The 15,766-nt window shown below is 40.7% G+C and overlaps 1 protein-coding gene across 5 annotated transcripts in view; it reads right to left on the bottom strand.

The window, feature by feature from the left end:
• Positions 1 to 246: 246 nt before the first annotated feature.
• Positions 247 to 15,766, bottom strand: part of LOC125772157 (G-protein coupled receptor 52) — a 36,228-nt gene continuing 20,708 nt past the window's right edge. For 4 of the 5 annotated variants that reach the window (XM_049443598.1, XM_049443599.1, XM_049443596.1 and 1 more), the window contains exons 3-5: positions 9,558 to 10,139; positions 9,225 to 9,483; positions 247 to 6,128 (exon numbers count right to left, since the gene is read on the bottom strand). In XM_049443598.1, coding sequence (XP_049299555.1) covers positions 5,552 to 6,128; positions 9,225 to 9,483; positions 9,558 to 9,726 — 1,005 coding nt within the window. In that variant the 5' untranslated portion in view covers positions 9,727 to 10,139 and the 3' untranslated portion in view covers positions 247 to 5,551. The remainder of the gene's footprint in view (positions 6,129 to 9,224; positions 9,484 to 9,557; positions 10,140 to 15,766) is intronic. The other variant, XM_049443600.1, reaches the window with a different exon arrangement.

Raw genomic sequence — 15,766 nt, 5'->3', positions numbered from 1 at the left:
TAAAAGAATTGGAATTAAAGGACTAATATTCTTAATCACAGGAATATGCTTATCGAAAGTAAAAACATACCAAATCCTAGGTTTTGGTGATATTTTAAGTATTTCAACAGTTTTGAACACTTTTGTTGTTGTTTTTTTGTATGTTTTATTTGGAAATGGTTTATTATAAATTAAAAAATCTGGACATCATTCGTCACATGTTTTTTTTTCTTTCTCCCATTGTTTACGTGTTTTCAATTCATGCTATTGATGGAACAGCCAGTTTGCAATATTCTAAATTTTGAATTACATATTTATGTTTACTGCTTGCTGCGATGCTACAGTTTTGTAGTTTTATTCCCATTTGTAATTGATTATACGGAAGCTTCTACAAAGTGTACAGTGTGTCGCTTTGGGGCTTTGTTTGTTGTTTTGCATTTGTTTGCTGTTAATGTTTTTTTTTCTCTTCTTTTTGTTAGTTCTTGTTGCCTTCTTTGCGCTTGTACATAGTTTTACTTAGTTGTTGCTATACTCTTATTTCTGCCATCGCTCTACCAACAAGCGACGATACCTAAAGTACAAGAATCTACAGCATTTGCAGTCGTGTTTGAAACCAACCGAACGAAGTATATAAATGTTACAGAAGAACAAAAAAAGTGTTTCAAATAGGAAACTTAAATGTTCATCAAAAAGTCAGAATTAAATATAAAACAAATAATTGTCAGTATAAAGACAGTAAACCAAAAAAGTAAACCAAAAAAAAAACTAAAACACAAACAACTAGTGAACAAAACAAAACGCAATTTTAAACCACAAATACTAGAAAGTAACGTCTGAACAGTGTTTCCAAATCAAGCATCTGTTGATTGCTTTAGCACTAAGTTTAGCCGCACTACTACCGAAATATTTGTTTACAAGTATCAATAGCCAATGAGATAAAATTTCGACTTGTAGCGTCATCCATTGAGATTGTTTGTTTGTTTGTTTGTTTGTTTTCTTTAATAAAGACCCAATACACGTTCATCCAAAAAACGGGTTCGAACAATCCATCGATTCGAGCTGAGCAATTCTAATTTAACCGGCTAGTTATACACTAAACGTGAACGGAGTAATCACGAGCAATTTGTGTTTTGTAGTGAACACTAGTCTACGACCTGAAGCAGTATATGGAATACAGTATCCGGGGTTGGCTAATCGCCGTCTCGCTGCACGCCAAAAACGTGATAACATGTTGAGAAAAAAAACCACACAACCACAAACGTCTCCTCAGCCTGACGGCCACTAAACTAATTCGTGGATTTGAACAGTTTCCTTCACTAACAAGCAACGGGTAATTTCGCTTTCGGAGCTATATTAAACGGTTATATTTCAAGTTGCAATCTTTTGTAGCTTTTAAAAGATGGGGTTTTTTTTTGTGGGGGTTTTTGAAGGATTTTGTAAATGGTTGTGTAGTTACATAGTTTGATTTCAAATTTCCGATTATATAGCAGCGGTCGTTTACATGTTAACACGGCTTTAAAAACACCCTTCCGCCCTTTGCACGATTGCTTAAAAGGATCCAACAAACTCTTTCATGCCCGACTCGTCTTCATCTGCATCGGCGGCTTAACTATAAGCACAGCTAATGGCTGTAACGATGAAATGAGTGTAGCTTAAAATGGGTTTTTTTGTTCTGCAACAATGCCAGTGAGCACCGGTGAAGGAATGGTGTCCTTTTTTTGCCGATAGCAAAGATCGTTAAAACACTAATTTTGAATTGTGTGAGTGCCTTTAGTACGGTTTTGCTTTGGTTTTGTTCAGCGTTATTGTTTTGCGCTTTTCGAAAGAGTTGTGACACGGCTATATCTTTTAGTTTCGTGCCTATTTTTTTTGTAACTTCCCCGTGCATCTTCTACTTGCCATCTCATCTCATCTGGAGGGGCAGTTTTTGCTCTTTTTCCCTTCCACAACCTGTTTTTGATCTCATATAGAGCTTCGGTTTTTTTACGGTTTTCTAATCTAACAAGCTGCTATGGTTCCGCGTTGTTACGCATGCATTAAGAACCACTGGCAATCACACGAACATCCTTTTCGATTGTACGGAATTCAAGTCGTACGGTTCAATCGATCTCGATCATGCATAATGTTTTTTTTTGTTTTGGCGGAATTAGGAGCAACTTGCTGCCATTTTAAGCGAGCCGGATTCCATTTAATTGTGTGTATGTAGGCCTTGTGGAAACATATATGCCAAAACCATGACAGTACAGACTGGTTAATGGGTGGATGAGTTGTGTACTATATGTGGAAAACCGGGAGCCCGGTGCGGATGGGAAAAAGGAGTTACATTCGCGTACCTTCGCATGTAATGGTGATGAGTTTTTTCTCTCTAATAATCTCAAAATAAATAGGATGCCGAAAAAACATTAAAAAAAACGAAACACACCGGTACAACGTCTTACAAATGGTGTGACTTTTTCATCTGATCGAACAAGCACAGTTAAGGCTACGTTCGTCTAAGTAATGGAGGATGACACCTAGTTGTAATGATGGCGGCGCTGGTAGTAGTAGTAGTGGTAGTAGTAGTCTGGCTAGTAATCGCATGGAAGGACATTCAATCCAGTTCGATTGCTTCGATCGGACGCAGAAGCATTTCCTTACCATTTCTTATCCTCACCCCGAAATAACCCCGCTCTACTGTAACTGTTTGCTTACAAACAAGTGTTAAAGGAATGCTTGAACAATTTACTAAGGAAAGTTCCCTGTGTGTGTGTTTGTGTCTGTGTGTGTTTTTCTTTGTTGTTTGTTTTCGTTTGCTTTTGTCACTATTATCTATGACTATTCCTTTCTTTGCAATGATCGCGATCATACGAGAACGCATCTTAATCTCATACTTAAGTTTGACATATTCGTTTACTAGTTTAACCTTTTACCATTCTACCGTTTTACAACATTTGACCATAACCTTTAATCCTTTATTCGTCATCCTGTTTTTTTTTGTTTTGTTTACCTGTGTGTCAATCCGCGATTCTGGTGTTCTGGTTTTTCATTTATTTAGTTTTGTTTGCCCTTTTATTCATAGTCTCGTATTAATTACCAACCTTCGTTTTTATTTTCTACACAGCATGAACAAACCTTATCTCTTCTCTTTTTTTTTATTTTGCTTTGTACGAAACGTTAACGAACTTACGATTAAATAATTTTTAGCCTAAATGTTTTTACGCTATTTTAGTCGCACGATATTGCGATAATTCCTATCGGGGGGGTTACTACAAACGGATCAGAACAACGGAATCAGCTCTGGTTAAACCGGGCTTAAACATTCGTTGTTACTCCTCTGTGTGTGTGTGTGTTTGTTTACTAAGAAAAGTGACACTAACGAAAGTGGCTCCAACAAACTAATATTTATCGTTTCTTGTTTAAACCTAAAGCGCATTAAATCAATCTCGAGTGTCGGCGTACAAACTTTAACAGTTAAAAACGGGTTAATTATAAGCTAAACGCAAAGGGGAGGGCACAGGAAACGGAAACATAAAGCCGGTGCAGAAAATTATGTCCTATGTACAAAACTACTTGCCCTGTAGTCGTAACTCGCGTCGGCTGTCCACTAGGCGGGAATAACAATGGTTGTTTATTTCCTGCAAACTTACTACCCCATTACCCCATGCTTGTGGTGGGTTGAGGAGGGTGGGAGTCGGGGGGGAGGGTGGAGTAATAAACCCTTTTCATTTTTTGGGGTGGAGGATGGAGGGGTGGAGGAAGAATATATTGCTTCGATGGAGAACACTCAAAACCTTCCAGCGATGAGCTTGCAAGCTTAACTGATCTGCTCTAACGATGAGATCCTCTGTTTTTGTTAGTTCGTTTAGAAGTAATATTCCCTTTACTTCTGTTCGATTGAAGCAACGTCACTCGTTTAACTGGTTGTGTCGTTTCGACTTTCATGTTTCATGTTTAACAAACACCTTCACGTTGTAATCTTTCTACACATTAACCTCACGATACTATAATTCTTTTACTTGCTTTAGTAAAGATAAGTAACATACACACCGATTCCATTTTTGTTCTCCTGCTTCTTACTTTCCTGAATTTCTTTTGTTCTACGTTGTGAGCTTCCGTATTTGTTTGTTTTTTTTTTTGTTTTTTGTTGCTTCAAGTTGCAAATGGTTTTCTCTTTTTTTCTTCTCTCTCTCCTCCGTTTAACGTTTACGTTGGTTTAATCTCACTCGTTTAAAAATCTAGAAAATATAAACCATGCGAATGAATGTCGGTGTCGGGCAACGTTTTACGCAGTGTTTGCGTCTGTTTTTTTATATTATTTTTGTTTTGTTTGCAAGCGTGCAGAAAGCTTGCTTCTCTAGCGGTTAATTACTTCCGTTGTTTTTTTTTTGTTTTACCTCACTAGAGCATTCTCCTTCCCTAATTTATTGCCTTTGCATAATGTTTTTAATCGTTTTGTTTTTTCTTTTTCGTTTGGCATGTTTGCAAGTGTTCTGTTTCGTTACCCTAAATGTATCGCTTTGCGTTACCTTTCTTCTGCTTTTTTCGATACCTTATAGATACGAACATATATGTATCCAATGGTGAGCCCTGAAATTGTCCTTGTCCGTGCATCGTTTTGCCTGTTTTTGTATAGTATTGTAACACCAATCTTCGTACGATCGGCATGGAGTGTCGATCGTTTTCCCTGGATTTACTGCCTCCTCCATCCCCCAAAGACCGGTGTGTCTGACTGTCTCACTCAAATTGGTTTGGTACACTTAAATTTCCCCGTACCGTGTACAGGAAAGAAACGCTGCCGACCAAACCAAACACCTAAAGTTTTGTTTTTTTTTGCATTTACGCGGGACAAGATTGATTGTTTCAAGTGGTTGTTTCTGTGTTCTTCGCTTTAACGCGCCTGCAACTTTCCCACAGCCCTTTTGTTTGTAGCAAAATTGTAATTGAAGTTGTGTCAGCACTCGGTTTTCTGGTCCGCTTCCATTTGCCGGACGGGCAGCTTCGAAGGGATTGGTGCACACAGCGAAGGAAGCGAACTATGGAGCTTAAACAGCACACGCAGATCGGTTCAAAGTTAGTAGTACTCGTTAAAGAGCCTGCTCCTGATATAGGGCTTGAGGGGGAAGTAAAACGGGTAAACACGCACGTTTATATGTTGTGTATATAGAGTACGAGTATGAGTTGGTTGTATATGTAAGATACACTGCTGTTCACTAATTTGTCTCCGCAACACATGTGCCTATATAGCGCCCTAATAGTAGCTAGGTAGTTCCTTAGACATGCCATTTGCATCCCTTACCTTCGATGGTTAGTAGCAGTAGCAGTTGATTTGTTTAGAGTTTTTGGGTTTAAACTTCCATTCCCCACCTGTGCCCGGGGGTTGTGTACCTAAATTGCTGTACCTCCTCAATTACCCTGCCGTGAAAAGCGTGCAGTGTTTAGTAATGCTAGCCCTGTGCCACAAACCTAAGCTGAGCCGAGCCTGTCTTAATAGCACAAATGTTTTGTAAACTTGATTGTACGAGAGATCGTTCGATGCTGCCCATATGGGGGTGGGGGCACGTTTTCCTCCCTTCCGGCCAGGTCCGTCCCCCTTTTAGTCGTCCGGATCGAGCCCGATCAGTTCGGCCTGCAGCCGGCCCTTCGTCTTGCAGCAGATGGTAAGGAAGAGCAACCGGACGAGCAGCCGGAACTGTTGCGACATGCTCGTCATGATGATGATCTTCCAGAACGAGTTGAGTATACCGATCCAGACCGCACCGAAGTGTAGCAGCGGATTGTCGATCGTTTCACCGCTGACCAGCTCGTAGATGCGCAGCCCAATGTACGGTGCCCACGAGATCCAGAAGGAAAACACCAATGCGAACGACATACAGTGACTGGGGTTCGCTAGGTTCTCGGCGAGCGCCGTGGCGTACTCCTTATCGTGGATCGGTGCTCCCGATCGCACTTTGCGCATCATCGTGAAGATGTAGCCGTAGTTGTAGACGATCGAGATGACACTCGGCCCCAGGACTAGGATTGCCAGCGTTGCGCTATAAGCCGCCATGTTGCCCCACTCGAGCATACAGATGTTGGTGGTTTTACTGTAGTTGGCCTCGTTGTAGCCGAGCAGCGGTGGACAGCAAAGCATGGCTGCCGAGATCCACGTGAACGCCATCCAGCATTGGCATCTTGATCGGGAAAGGAAGTGAGGGTGTGGTGGGCGGTGTGTGGAAAGTTGGGCGATGGGAAAGCAGATGAAGAAGAGAAGCGAAACGGGTGGATCCGTTAGTTGGGTCGGTTTTTCCGGACTAGCTTTTACCATGTACATAAACTATATAGCGCAAAATCCCCACGGTACGCAAAATAAAAAAAAAACGTGGTAAATACTGTGGGGTTTGGGGGGGCAGGGCGGGAGTAGGTTGGCATTAAGTAAAGCACAAAATACACGAGCTTAAGGCTTTCAAATACAGTGAACGATAAGGAAGCGCTGTCCCGACCCCCAGGGCGGTTATGTAGAGCTTGGTGAGGTTAGGCGGTTGTCACGGCACAATAAAACATCTACGCGCAGCGCAACTACAACCGTACGCGACCGAGGGCCGGGCTGCGTGCCGGAGCGAAAACGCATTACGTGGTGCGCAGCCGTGCACGTGCCAGTACGGGAATGCCAAACAATTACCGACAACATACAACGTATCTAATCACGGCTAAAGCATTAGCGGTGTGGTGTGCAGATTGGGACCACTGTTCTAAGCGGGGTTGTGGACATGGGACGCGGGATGTTTTACATCAATGTACGAGCAGCTAGTTTTTACGCATGGGATATACTAAACGCAGGGTGGAATCGTGGCCAAGAACTTGACGTTAGTATGAACTCCCGATCCATCAAGAATAGCCAGCGTTTCGGGATGGTTGCCATTTGTTTAATTTAGCACCTTCAACATTAAATCCTTTATGAAAGTGACCTGACTAGTTTCCGATTGGATGGTATTATCAGGTTATTTTCTGGAACTATTTTAATTTTGTTTAATAAACCGATTGATTGAAGTTGCATTTTTGGAAGCTGGAGAAACAATGGGATTTAGTTATAAAGAGTTTTTGAGATGATAAAGTTGGCACTATTTCTCGAATCTTTTCAAGCTCTCAGCTAACATGTTTTGCGAAGCTTTCTCAACTAACACATCTTCAAAACTTTGCTCACGAGACGGGATGTGTTCACCAAGAAAGCTCGAATTCTTCCTGCAAAACAAGTTCGTGAAAGAAGTTCGAGATCTACCTGTACATATTCCACTTCAACTTGAAAAGTAGCAATCTAGAAATGGTACCAACTTTCTCATTTGAAGTCGATTGTCTTAAAAATTTCACATGTTCAAATAAGCCAATCAATTAATTATTTACGGTCGTAGAATTGTGGATTTACAATTGTTTTACGACATAAAACTATTAAACAAATTTCAATTTTAAAGATGTTGTTTTGAATTTATCGTAAACTTACAGGAAATAATAAAAAAAAGTAAAGGAATTCGGCAAAATCATTAAGTGATCACTACTTATCAAACAGGAAGAACTTGAAATGCGTGTCTAGGTGTTAGTAATGTACAAATATTGTGCTAATATCCAAGTGTTAATACTACCAAATCCTACACTAACTATTGTATCTACATTCATACCAAACTAGGTTTTGAGTGAGTAGAAAATAAAACTAAAATAAATAAATAAATTAGTCTGAAAGGAAAAAATATCTACAAAACAAAATAAAATAACTAATTTGCATTATTTACAAGGGTCAAAAGGCGCTTTCTACCATTTGTATTAGTTACAGAAATGCGCATCGGAAAAAGCTCAAAAAAACGGGAAGTAAATAATATAGCCCAAAGATACAGGAATGTTTTTGCTCAAAATGGAAGGGGAGAAAATATAATAGTAATAGTAATCAACTGGCTAAAGTATTCAAACCTTCCATTCCTAGATATTAGTATATATTGGGGTGGGGTAGAACATCATACACCAACAAACATCGATCAATAAATGGGTTTGTCTTCCGTTCTTTCGCGTATTTTTTTTTTCTCTCTCCCGTGCGCGTACACACACACACACACCCACACACAGACACACAAACACACACACACACACATGCATACCGGACGCATATGGAAAAAATGGGGTGGCCGCGATGTTTTAGGGGCATTAGCCCCAAATGATAATTTGTTTTTTTTTATTTTGAGTAGGTGTATGTGTGTATGTGAAGAGTTTTGGCCGTGTGTGCGTGTTTTTTTTTTGGTGGGCCAAACGCGACAAATGCGCGATCGATTTTGGCAGGTTGGGAGTTGGCGCAATAATGGAGAGAAGAGTTGAGATCAACCGCAACCGTGCGGCGCAAAGGATGCGGTAGCAAGTTTTGCCATACAATTTTCGGTGGGGATGAACCGACCGGTTGGGGTACCATGGGAACAGAACGAAAGAAAGAGAAACATTGCATGAGATACGGTGGTGAAATGAAAATAAAGAAAGAAGAAAAAACACAACAAAAGGATTAAATTTTTTTTTCGAGAGAAGAACAGCACAAAGGGGGTTGATTGAGATATAGAATAAAATCAATAGAAGAACAACAAGGGTTAGAGCAAAACAAAACTGTAACATTCTCATTTTCCCAACCAACAACAACATTCGTAACAAAGGGGGAAAAGTTTAAAAACGGGGGAAAAAAAGGTAGAAATATCTCATGTAATAAGATATGATCCGAATGCTTAATATGGATCTCCATTGCAAACAAGAACAAGAAAATAATCAACTCGGATTAAGCATTTAGTAACAGAACGTTTGTTTTGTGTGTTTTCTAGTACACCAAAAACCATTCACGTGTTATCATCATCAAACAGTGTGTTAAGGAAAGAAAATTGTTTAACAAAAAAAAAACCCAAAAATGGAAAGAAAACAAAGTGTCAGATATGGTACACAACTACATCTTACAACATATGCACACGTACACACACACACACACGCACACGACAACGAAACAGTCACACCAAAGTGCGATGGTGTTGGCCGGAAGGAGCCGAACCGTGGGCTCCACAGGGGGGCGGAAGGATGTTTATAAAAAAAACATTGTGTTGGGTGGTGTAATGTTTGAGGTGGGCGCAGAGTGGTGTGTCGGTACGCGCCAATTAGGTGGAGCTCTATACAAACGGGCGGCTATTCAGGTTATCAGTATGTATCGTGGACTATTGGGTTAAGATTTGCTTTCGATTTTGGCCGCATGTCCTTGGACGCGGAAGTGCAACATTTACCTGGTTTTGGTTTGGATCGTTTCGTACCGCAGTGGCTTCCGCACTGCCAGGTAGCGATCGACCGAGATCCACATGAAGGTGTATACCGAGATGGACCAGAGCGTTACCTCGAGGTAGCCGACCATCCGGCACACGACGTCGCCGTAAATCCATTCTCCACTGAATGCGGGATACACCGAGAGCGATACGATGAACAGGCCGCACAACAGATCGGCCACTGCTAGTGAGAGCAGATAATAGTTTATAACCTCATGGGGACCTGCAAAAACCCGAAACCGGTGACGTGTTAGAACATGAGTGCCTCCTCTTTGATTCCGTTTGAACAAAACTTACCCTTAAAGTTAAGATATGTGGCAACTACGATGAGGTTCGAGATGACAATGGCGACCGCTAGGATGAGGATGATCGTGGCCTGCGTGAGCGCCTCCAGGGTTGAGCCGGTTTGTAGGTGACTCAGCCCATGCATCGTAACTCCTGAAACAGAGACGGGCGAGATAAGCATTGCACCCTCGCCGCATCACTGCGTCACCGGATCCGGAATTACCTCACATCCGGTCATGACGTGGCGTCGGCGAAGGGCAATGCGTACTAGCTCGAACCGTCGTTGTCGTGCGTTCGTTGCCGATTTGCCGCTGGTCGATGTGTACCGTTTAACCGAGCAGACGAACAGCTCATTTATTTCTGCAACACTGCCAACCTTATAAGCTCATCGTTCGATCACAACTTTTTTTTCTTTCCAAAATGGTTGTGATGTCGATTGGGGTTTTTTTAGTACAAGTACCGTTTTGTACTAATTGCTCACAGCGTTTATGCGTGCATTTATGCTAGGTCCAGCCAAAAAAAACAAAACGTCGTGGAAGAACAGTTGATTTTCTCAGTGGGGCTGTTGTACCAAAGCCTTACACTACGGCAGGTCTAGAAGGAAAAATAGACATGATTTAGTGTTTAAAAAAAATAAAACTATTTGGCATCTGTCCAACACAATAATACACTCAAAAATGGTAATGAAGAACACCAAATATCCAAACCAAATTAATAAAATGTTATCCATCTAAAGATCGAAGAAAAAGGTCACTAAATTGTTATTAATTCGTAATTAAAATATAATTTTCTGCTCGTTTTAAATGTCCCAAAAAACAAGGCGTCAATAAAACGCACCTTGCTGTTCGTGCTGTATGTCAATCAACAGCAAACATTTCGGCAAACAGTGTTTCGTGTAATTGTGAAATAATACGCCCTGTTCTTGCCCATTTTAGAGGTCTAGTCTAGTCTCACACCTTAATGCGATACCGTTGGGGAATTTCGAGGACAACTGTACTTTGATGGTCACTCGTTTGCATGTTTGAAGGTCTCAAAAGACCACACATCTGGCATCATTTGACCTGCGACATTATCATCATCAATCGGTGCGTCCCTTTTTTGGGAAAATTATTACGAGCATGCGACCATCATTTTCTTCCCATTTCGGTATGTTTTTCTTTTGTGGCTGCAACGTCAGGGGTAATATAGAAATTACAAATAATTGGATAGCAATTGTTGGCAAAATTTTCAATTTATCTACCCCCTTTCTACCCTTTCTACATGGTGGAAATAATCTCACCTTCGTAATCACCAAGACACATTGTAAATCATTGTTATTATGGCGCGAATATATTCCACAGCTTACGATAAAAATCTTTCAAACCACAATCCATGTATCAGAAAAGCTTGACCTGTTCCGACACGGTGCAGGTGCAACCTTTCCAGCAAAACCACTATACCTTTGCTACTACTACAACGAACGGAAAAGTGCCGTTTCCGGTTCAAAAGCACTTAATGAACGGCCAGCATTAAATGCAATTGTATAATTGTTAAATTATTCATGGCATCGTTTTTCCTGCTCCAACCTGGATTGGTGACCTACCGTGAGACATACCATGCAAATGCACTTCCAATCCAACGTCTGTTCGGTAAATAAGTAGTTCGTATAAAAAAGGATAGAAAAACAGTGAAAGAGAGAAGGCAAGAAAAGCTGTAATAGTAAACGCACGCCACAACTGCTTTACATTAACGGTGCCAAAGGGAGGAAAACGTGTAAAGGACTTTGAGCACGCGTCACCGTTAGTGTCGGGCAAGCATCGATCTGGTAGTATGATTTTATTGCATTCTGGCACGCGCAAGTAAAATGTATACTGGCAAGTTTTCCAGCACACGTTAAGACCGTCATTCCCATCGGAAGAATAATTATGAAGGATTGCAGCCAAGCAGGGTGAGGAGCGATAACGAGAATGAATTACACTGACGCGTGTGCTCTAGCGCGCAGAAAAAAATATTATACAAAAGACAAATAGAAAAAAATGGTTCTAATTTATACACGAATCAATAAGTTTATGCCCTTATTTTTATATCCGAAAATCGAATAAAAAGGATCGTTGCAGGGTAGGTGTAACAGTCCATAATCAAAGCCTTTGCTATAAATATGTGTATGAAAAATGAATTTGAAAGGAAATGAATTTTCCCTATAAAAATACAACCTCATATCCTGTTGGCAGAATATGGCTGATTTAATATCCACTCACCCACATACATCCACACACACACACGCACTGAAGCCATCTGCAAAAAACCAGCTGCTAGCAAAACTCATAAAAATCCACCCGAGCGAGGTGTGTAATTCCGCCTGCGCGTAAACTACCAGGCGTCTCCATTTGACATTGAGAACAAGCGGCACGCGGGCCGAACTGGAAGCGAAAGAAAAAAACCCCGGGAACGTGTCGAAATATGTGAAATCACCCTTTCCCAAGGTCATGGTGAACGCAAGGTGAATGGTTGAATGAGGGAAGTTTTTTTTTTTGCGTGCCTGGTATGTTGTGTTGCAACAAAATGATAGCGAATGTATCACCGCATCCACTTATGGAAAATATCGTTTTATCCTGTCTTTTTTTTTTTGCTTGATACTCGACTCGACAAACACGGCCCAATGGTCAAACGTCATAAATATCGCTTCGATTCGCTGACAGCGTTCATGCCGTGAAATGTGATTTGGGAATACGATGTGCGAACGTTTGATTGCAATCGTGCACAGATCGAGTGTCTCCTCTTGCTCTCCCCAAACGCAGTGGAGTTACATCGATATTTGCTAGCCCTCCCCCAATAGACATGTCCCACCGACAATCGTCCTTGTTTGCAGCTTTCGGGCGAGTGCGCGTGTGTGTGTCTAAATCTACGCTTGCGAACAACGTGTCGACATGAAGTCCTTAGAGGATATCAGCCCGAATTTTGCATATGATAAACGCCCGCACCAGTCTGGTCGTACCGATGCAAAAGCGAATGCCTTTTTCCGATCGATCGTCGCAACCGATCGATTGTGACCAGCTGCAAATGTTCGAAAGCGCAAATATTTAGTGCCGGACATATGTTGATAATGGCAGAGAGATGATAAACCAACGGCTTTTAGCGTGGTTTGCCATTTGCTGAAGATATGAGTCCATTCGCAGAGCAGACGAGAGCAGACCCGTCGGCTAATCAGATAGCAAATTTTATGGTGTAAAACTCATGTCCAGCTGTCCGTAGGAAAACAACGTTGGGCGATCGATTTTGCAACGATATGATAAAGCGAATTGCCTGAGAATGTAAACACGTGTTGTGATTATGCCAATTGGAATTGGTGTGAAGTTGGGGATGCAGTTGTTGGTTGAATAGGAATACTAAACGAGGTAAGCGATACACGTGATATCGATAGATTTAGTACGTTTAATATACTTTTGAAAATCATAGTTATTGAAATAGAATTATTGATAACGGAAAAAGCTGTACAATTTGTGAAAGAATGTGAGAATGTCTAAGTGAATGGTTTGTTATAATTATAATAATTATTTATCATTAAATTTCGAAGTATAAAACAAGAATACGTCGACGTGAAAGTCACTATATTTGACAGAAATTCTTTTCTGAGAAATAATTCTCAGGTACGTCTAAGAAATTTAGATTCCCAGTGGTAAATTTGAACAACAGTGCCTCAACTTAAGTTTAAATAGATTATCAAATACAGTAGACATAGGGGAAGATTTATTAATATTACATGATTGTGGCTTTAGCCGTATTGTCAACCACAAAGGGCTGAAGTAATTACAATTTTCACAAGGCATTTCCTCCTTGTGTTTTGCCTTATCCCGGGCATACTCGGTTATAAAGAAAGATAAAGAAAAAAGCTCTAAATCCTTGAAAAAAGTCTTGATCATGATCAGTTTCAAACTTCTAAAAAAACCATTCCAATTGGCCTACTGTCATTAACAAAAACAAATCATATATTGGAGCAATAGATTCGCGATAGTAAGTGATTATAGAAGCTTTAAATATAATTTTGTTTGGATTTTAACACTAAATTATTATAAAAATAATAGTAATAAAAATATAACCCCATTTGCAATATTCTTAACGATGTATATTCTTAGAAAAAGTTATTAATAAAACCAGCAAACTCAACACAAGCCATTCAGCGTTCATTCATTAACGCTTTGTTTCCCGGAAGGAAGGACATGTGAATCGTTCCCATCCCAAGGGTTACGCTCATTTGTGCATAAATCATTAGGAAAGCTTCCACTGGAATATGTCCCATGGCATGAAGGAACCACGAACCACCGGATTGCATGCCTCATCGATTGAGCCTATCGTGAGGAAAACCGAGAAGCAATCGGCTATCGGTTATATTGTTTGCCAGAACGGAACGGGTTACAGCAGGCCTTCGAATGCCTTTGCTTTGTGTTTTTTTTTTGTTTTTCCTTTTTCCCCATCTACGAAAGCTCAATGACATGCGTAGCACGTGACCGTACGCCGCCTATCCTGGGATAGGCAGCAGCATTGACCTTGGCCTGAAAATGAATGCTATCTTGCATGTATACACGTATAAACAGACACACACAAATATAAACGAATGTTTCATACATTCATCTGCAAGGAAGGCGAAAAGTGGACGGCGGAACGAACGGACGTGCGGTACATAAATGCATAATCACACACTGCGTACCAAAAAAAAGGTAGATTTTCCACCATTTTCTTGAGGTGGCATAAAATGAAGGCAATGGCAAAAGGTCGACCAAAGGCCCGCTAGCATCTCGTATGCTTAAACCCCCCCCCGGTTCAGTGCTTTTTTGCTGTTCGCTACAGAACATTTTCCAGGTGCAACAAATGAGCGGAAATGAGTTGCGCCATTTGCTACTCGAAGCATTTTCCTACGGGGGAAAACGGGGGAACGAAGCCGGGGCGACTAAGGGATGGAAACATCCTTATCGAGTGCGCCCACAGCTTCCGTCCCGGGGAGGTTTGTTAAGGTGTATGGGTTTTTGTGTGCGTGTGTGTGTTTGTATCGGAATAAACGACGAGAACGTATGACGTCAGACGCGTCGGTTTTTTCCCTGGCCGCGCACATTGTTAGCGCTTCAGTGGAAATTCTCATCCGCCCGTAATGAAACGAATGGGGCTTTTCCGTTACAGTTGCCGGTTACCATGGTGGCAGGCTGGCGATGCTGGGAAATATGTATTCAGCGAGGTGGAAAAACTCCCGCCCTTTTAGTGGTGAAATAAACTGGCGAAAGAACCTGCACGAAGCACACAGGATTGGCAGCAAATGGCACACGGATAGGCGGATAGTTTTGCTTCGTTGTGCCTTAGTGGTGTATCATTTTAGTCCTGGGGCGAACTGAAGTTTACTAATTATTTTTAATTGTTCTCTGCTTACCACTAGGTGGCATTTTGTATGGGGATATGTGTACGTGAAATGATTCCGTTTTTTTGAAACTGTTTCCACGCTTCGGTTTTCGCTTGGTCCGCACACAGCCATTGTTTAGTATCTGTCAATGTGAAGCATTTCTTTCTTATCATTGGGGGGTTTGGGGTGGTGGAATCGTTTTGAATGGGCTTTAGAGGCTATTCAAAATGTGCTATTTGAAACAAGAACAAAGGCACAAGAACAAAAGAGAGGATTTCAATGCGTTGAATATTTCCAATTTTTTTAAAAAATATTTAACACAGTCCCTAAAAGGACTTTTATAAAGGAAGATTATTATTTGCAAATGACAGAACAATAAATAAACATAAAATGAGTAAAAGAATATAAGCGAATCCAGTATCGAGAGTGAAACAATATGAATAATTGCTATTTTCTTTTTTGCAACCTTTTTGAAGCTATTATTTTACGAATAATTTCATCACTTGCATCATTGTATAAATAGCCAAAAGTTGAAAACAAGTACAATTTAATACGATGGCATGAAAAGTCACGTTTAGTAGATTTAATTGTGTTTACACGGAAGAAGAATTGAGATTAAATTGCTTATTATTTGCTTGGTTGCAATAATTTCCGGATAATTTTGCTCTTTTCGCGATAAACAAAGTTTCTTTGATCTTAAAATACCACATAGTTCATGTGTTCTTACAAATGCACAATCCAAAATCGATTTGTTTCCACGATAAAGTCATTTGCACAACTGCAGATTGCAACCGCCGAATCAACTCATTCGAACACACACACCACACACCGGCACGAGCAAGAAATGGACGGGAAA

Source organism: Anopheles funestus, chromosome 3RL (genome assembly GCF_943734845.2).
Source record: "Anopheles funestus chromosome 3RL, idAnoFuneDA-416_04, whole genome shotgun sequence".
NCBI lineage: Eukaryota > Metazoa > Arthropoda > Insecta > Diptera > Culicidae > Anopheles > Anopheles funestus.
This window is presented reverse-complemented; position numbering and strand designations above follow the sequence as displayed.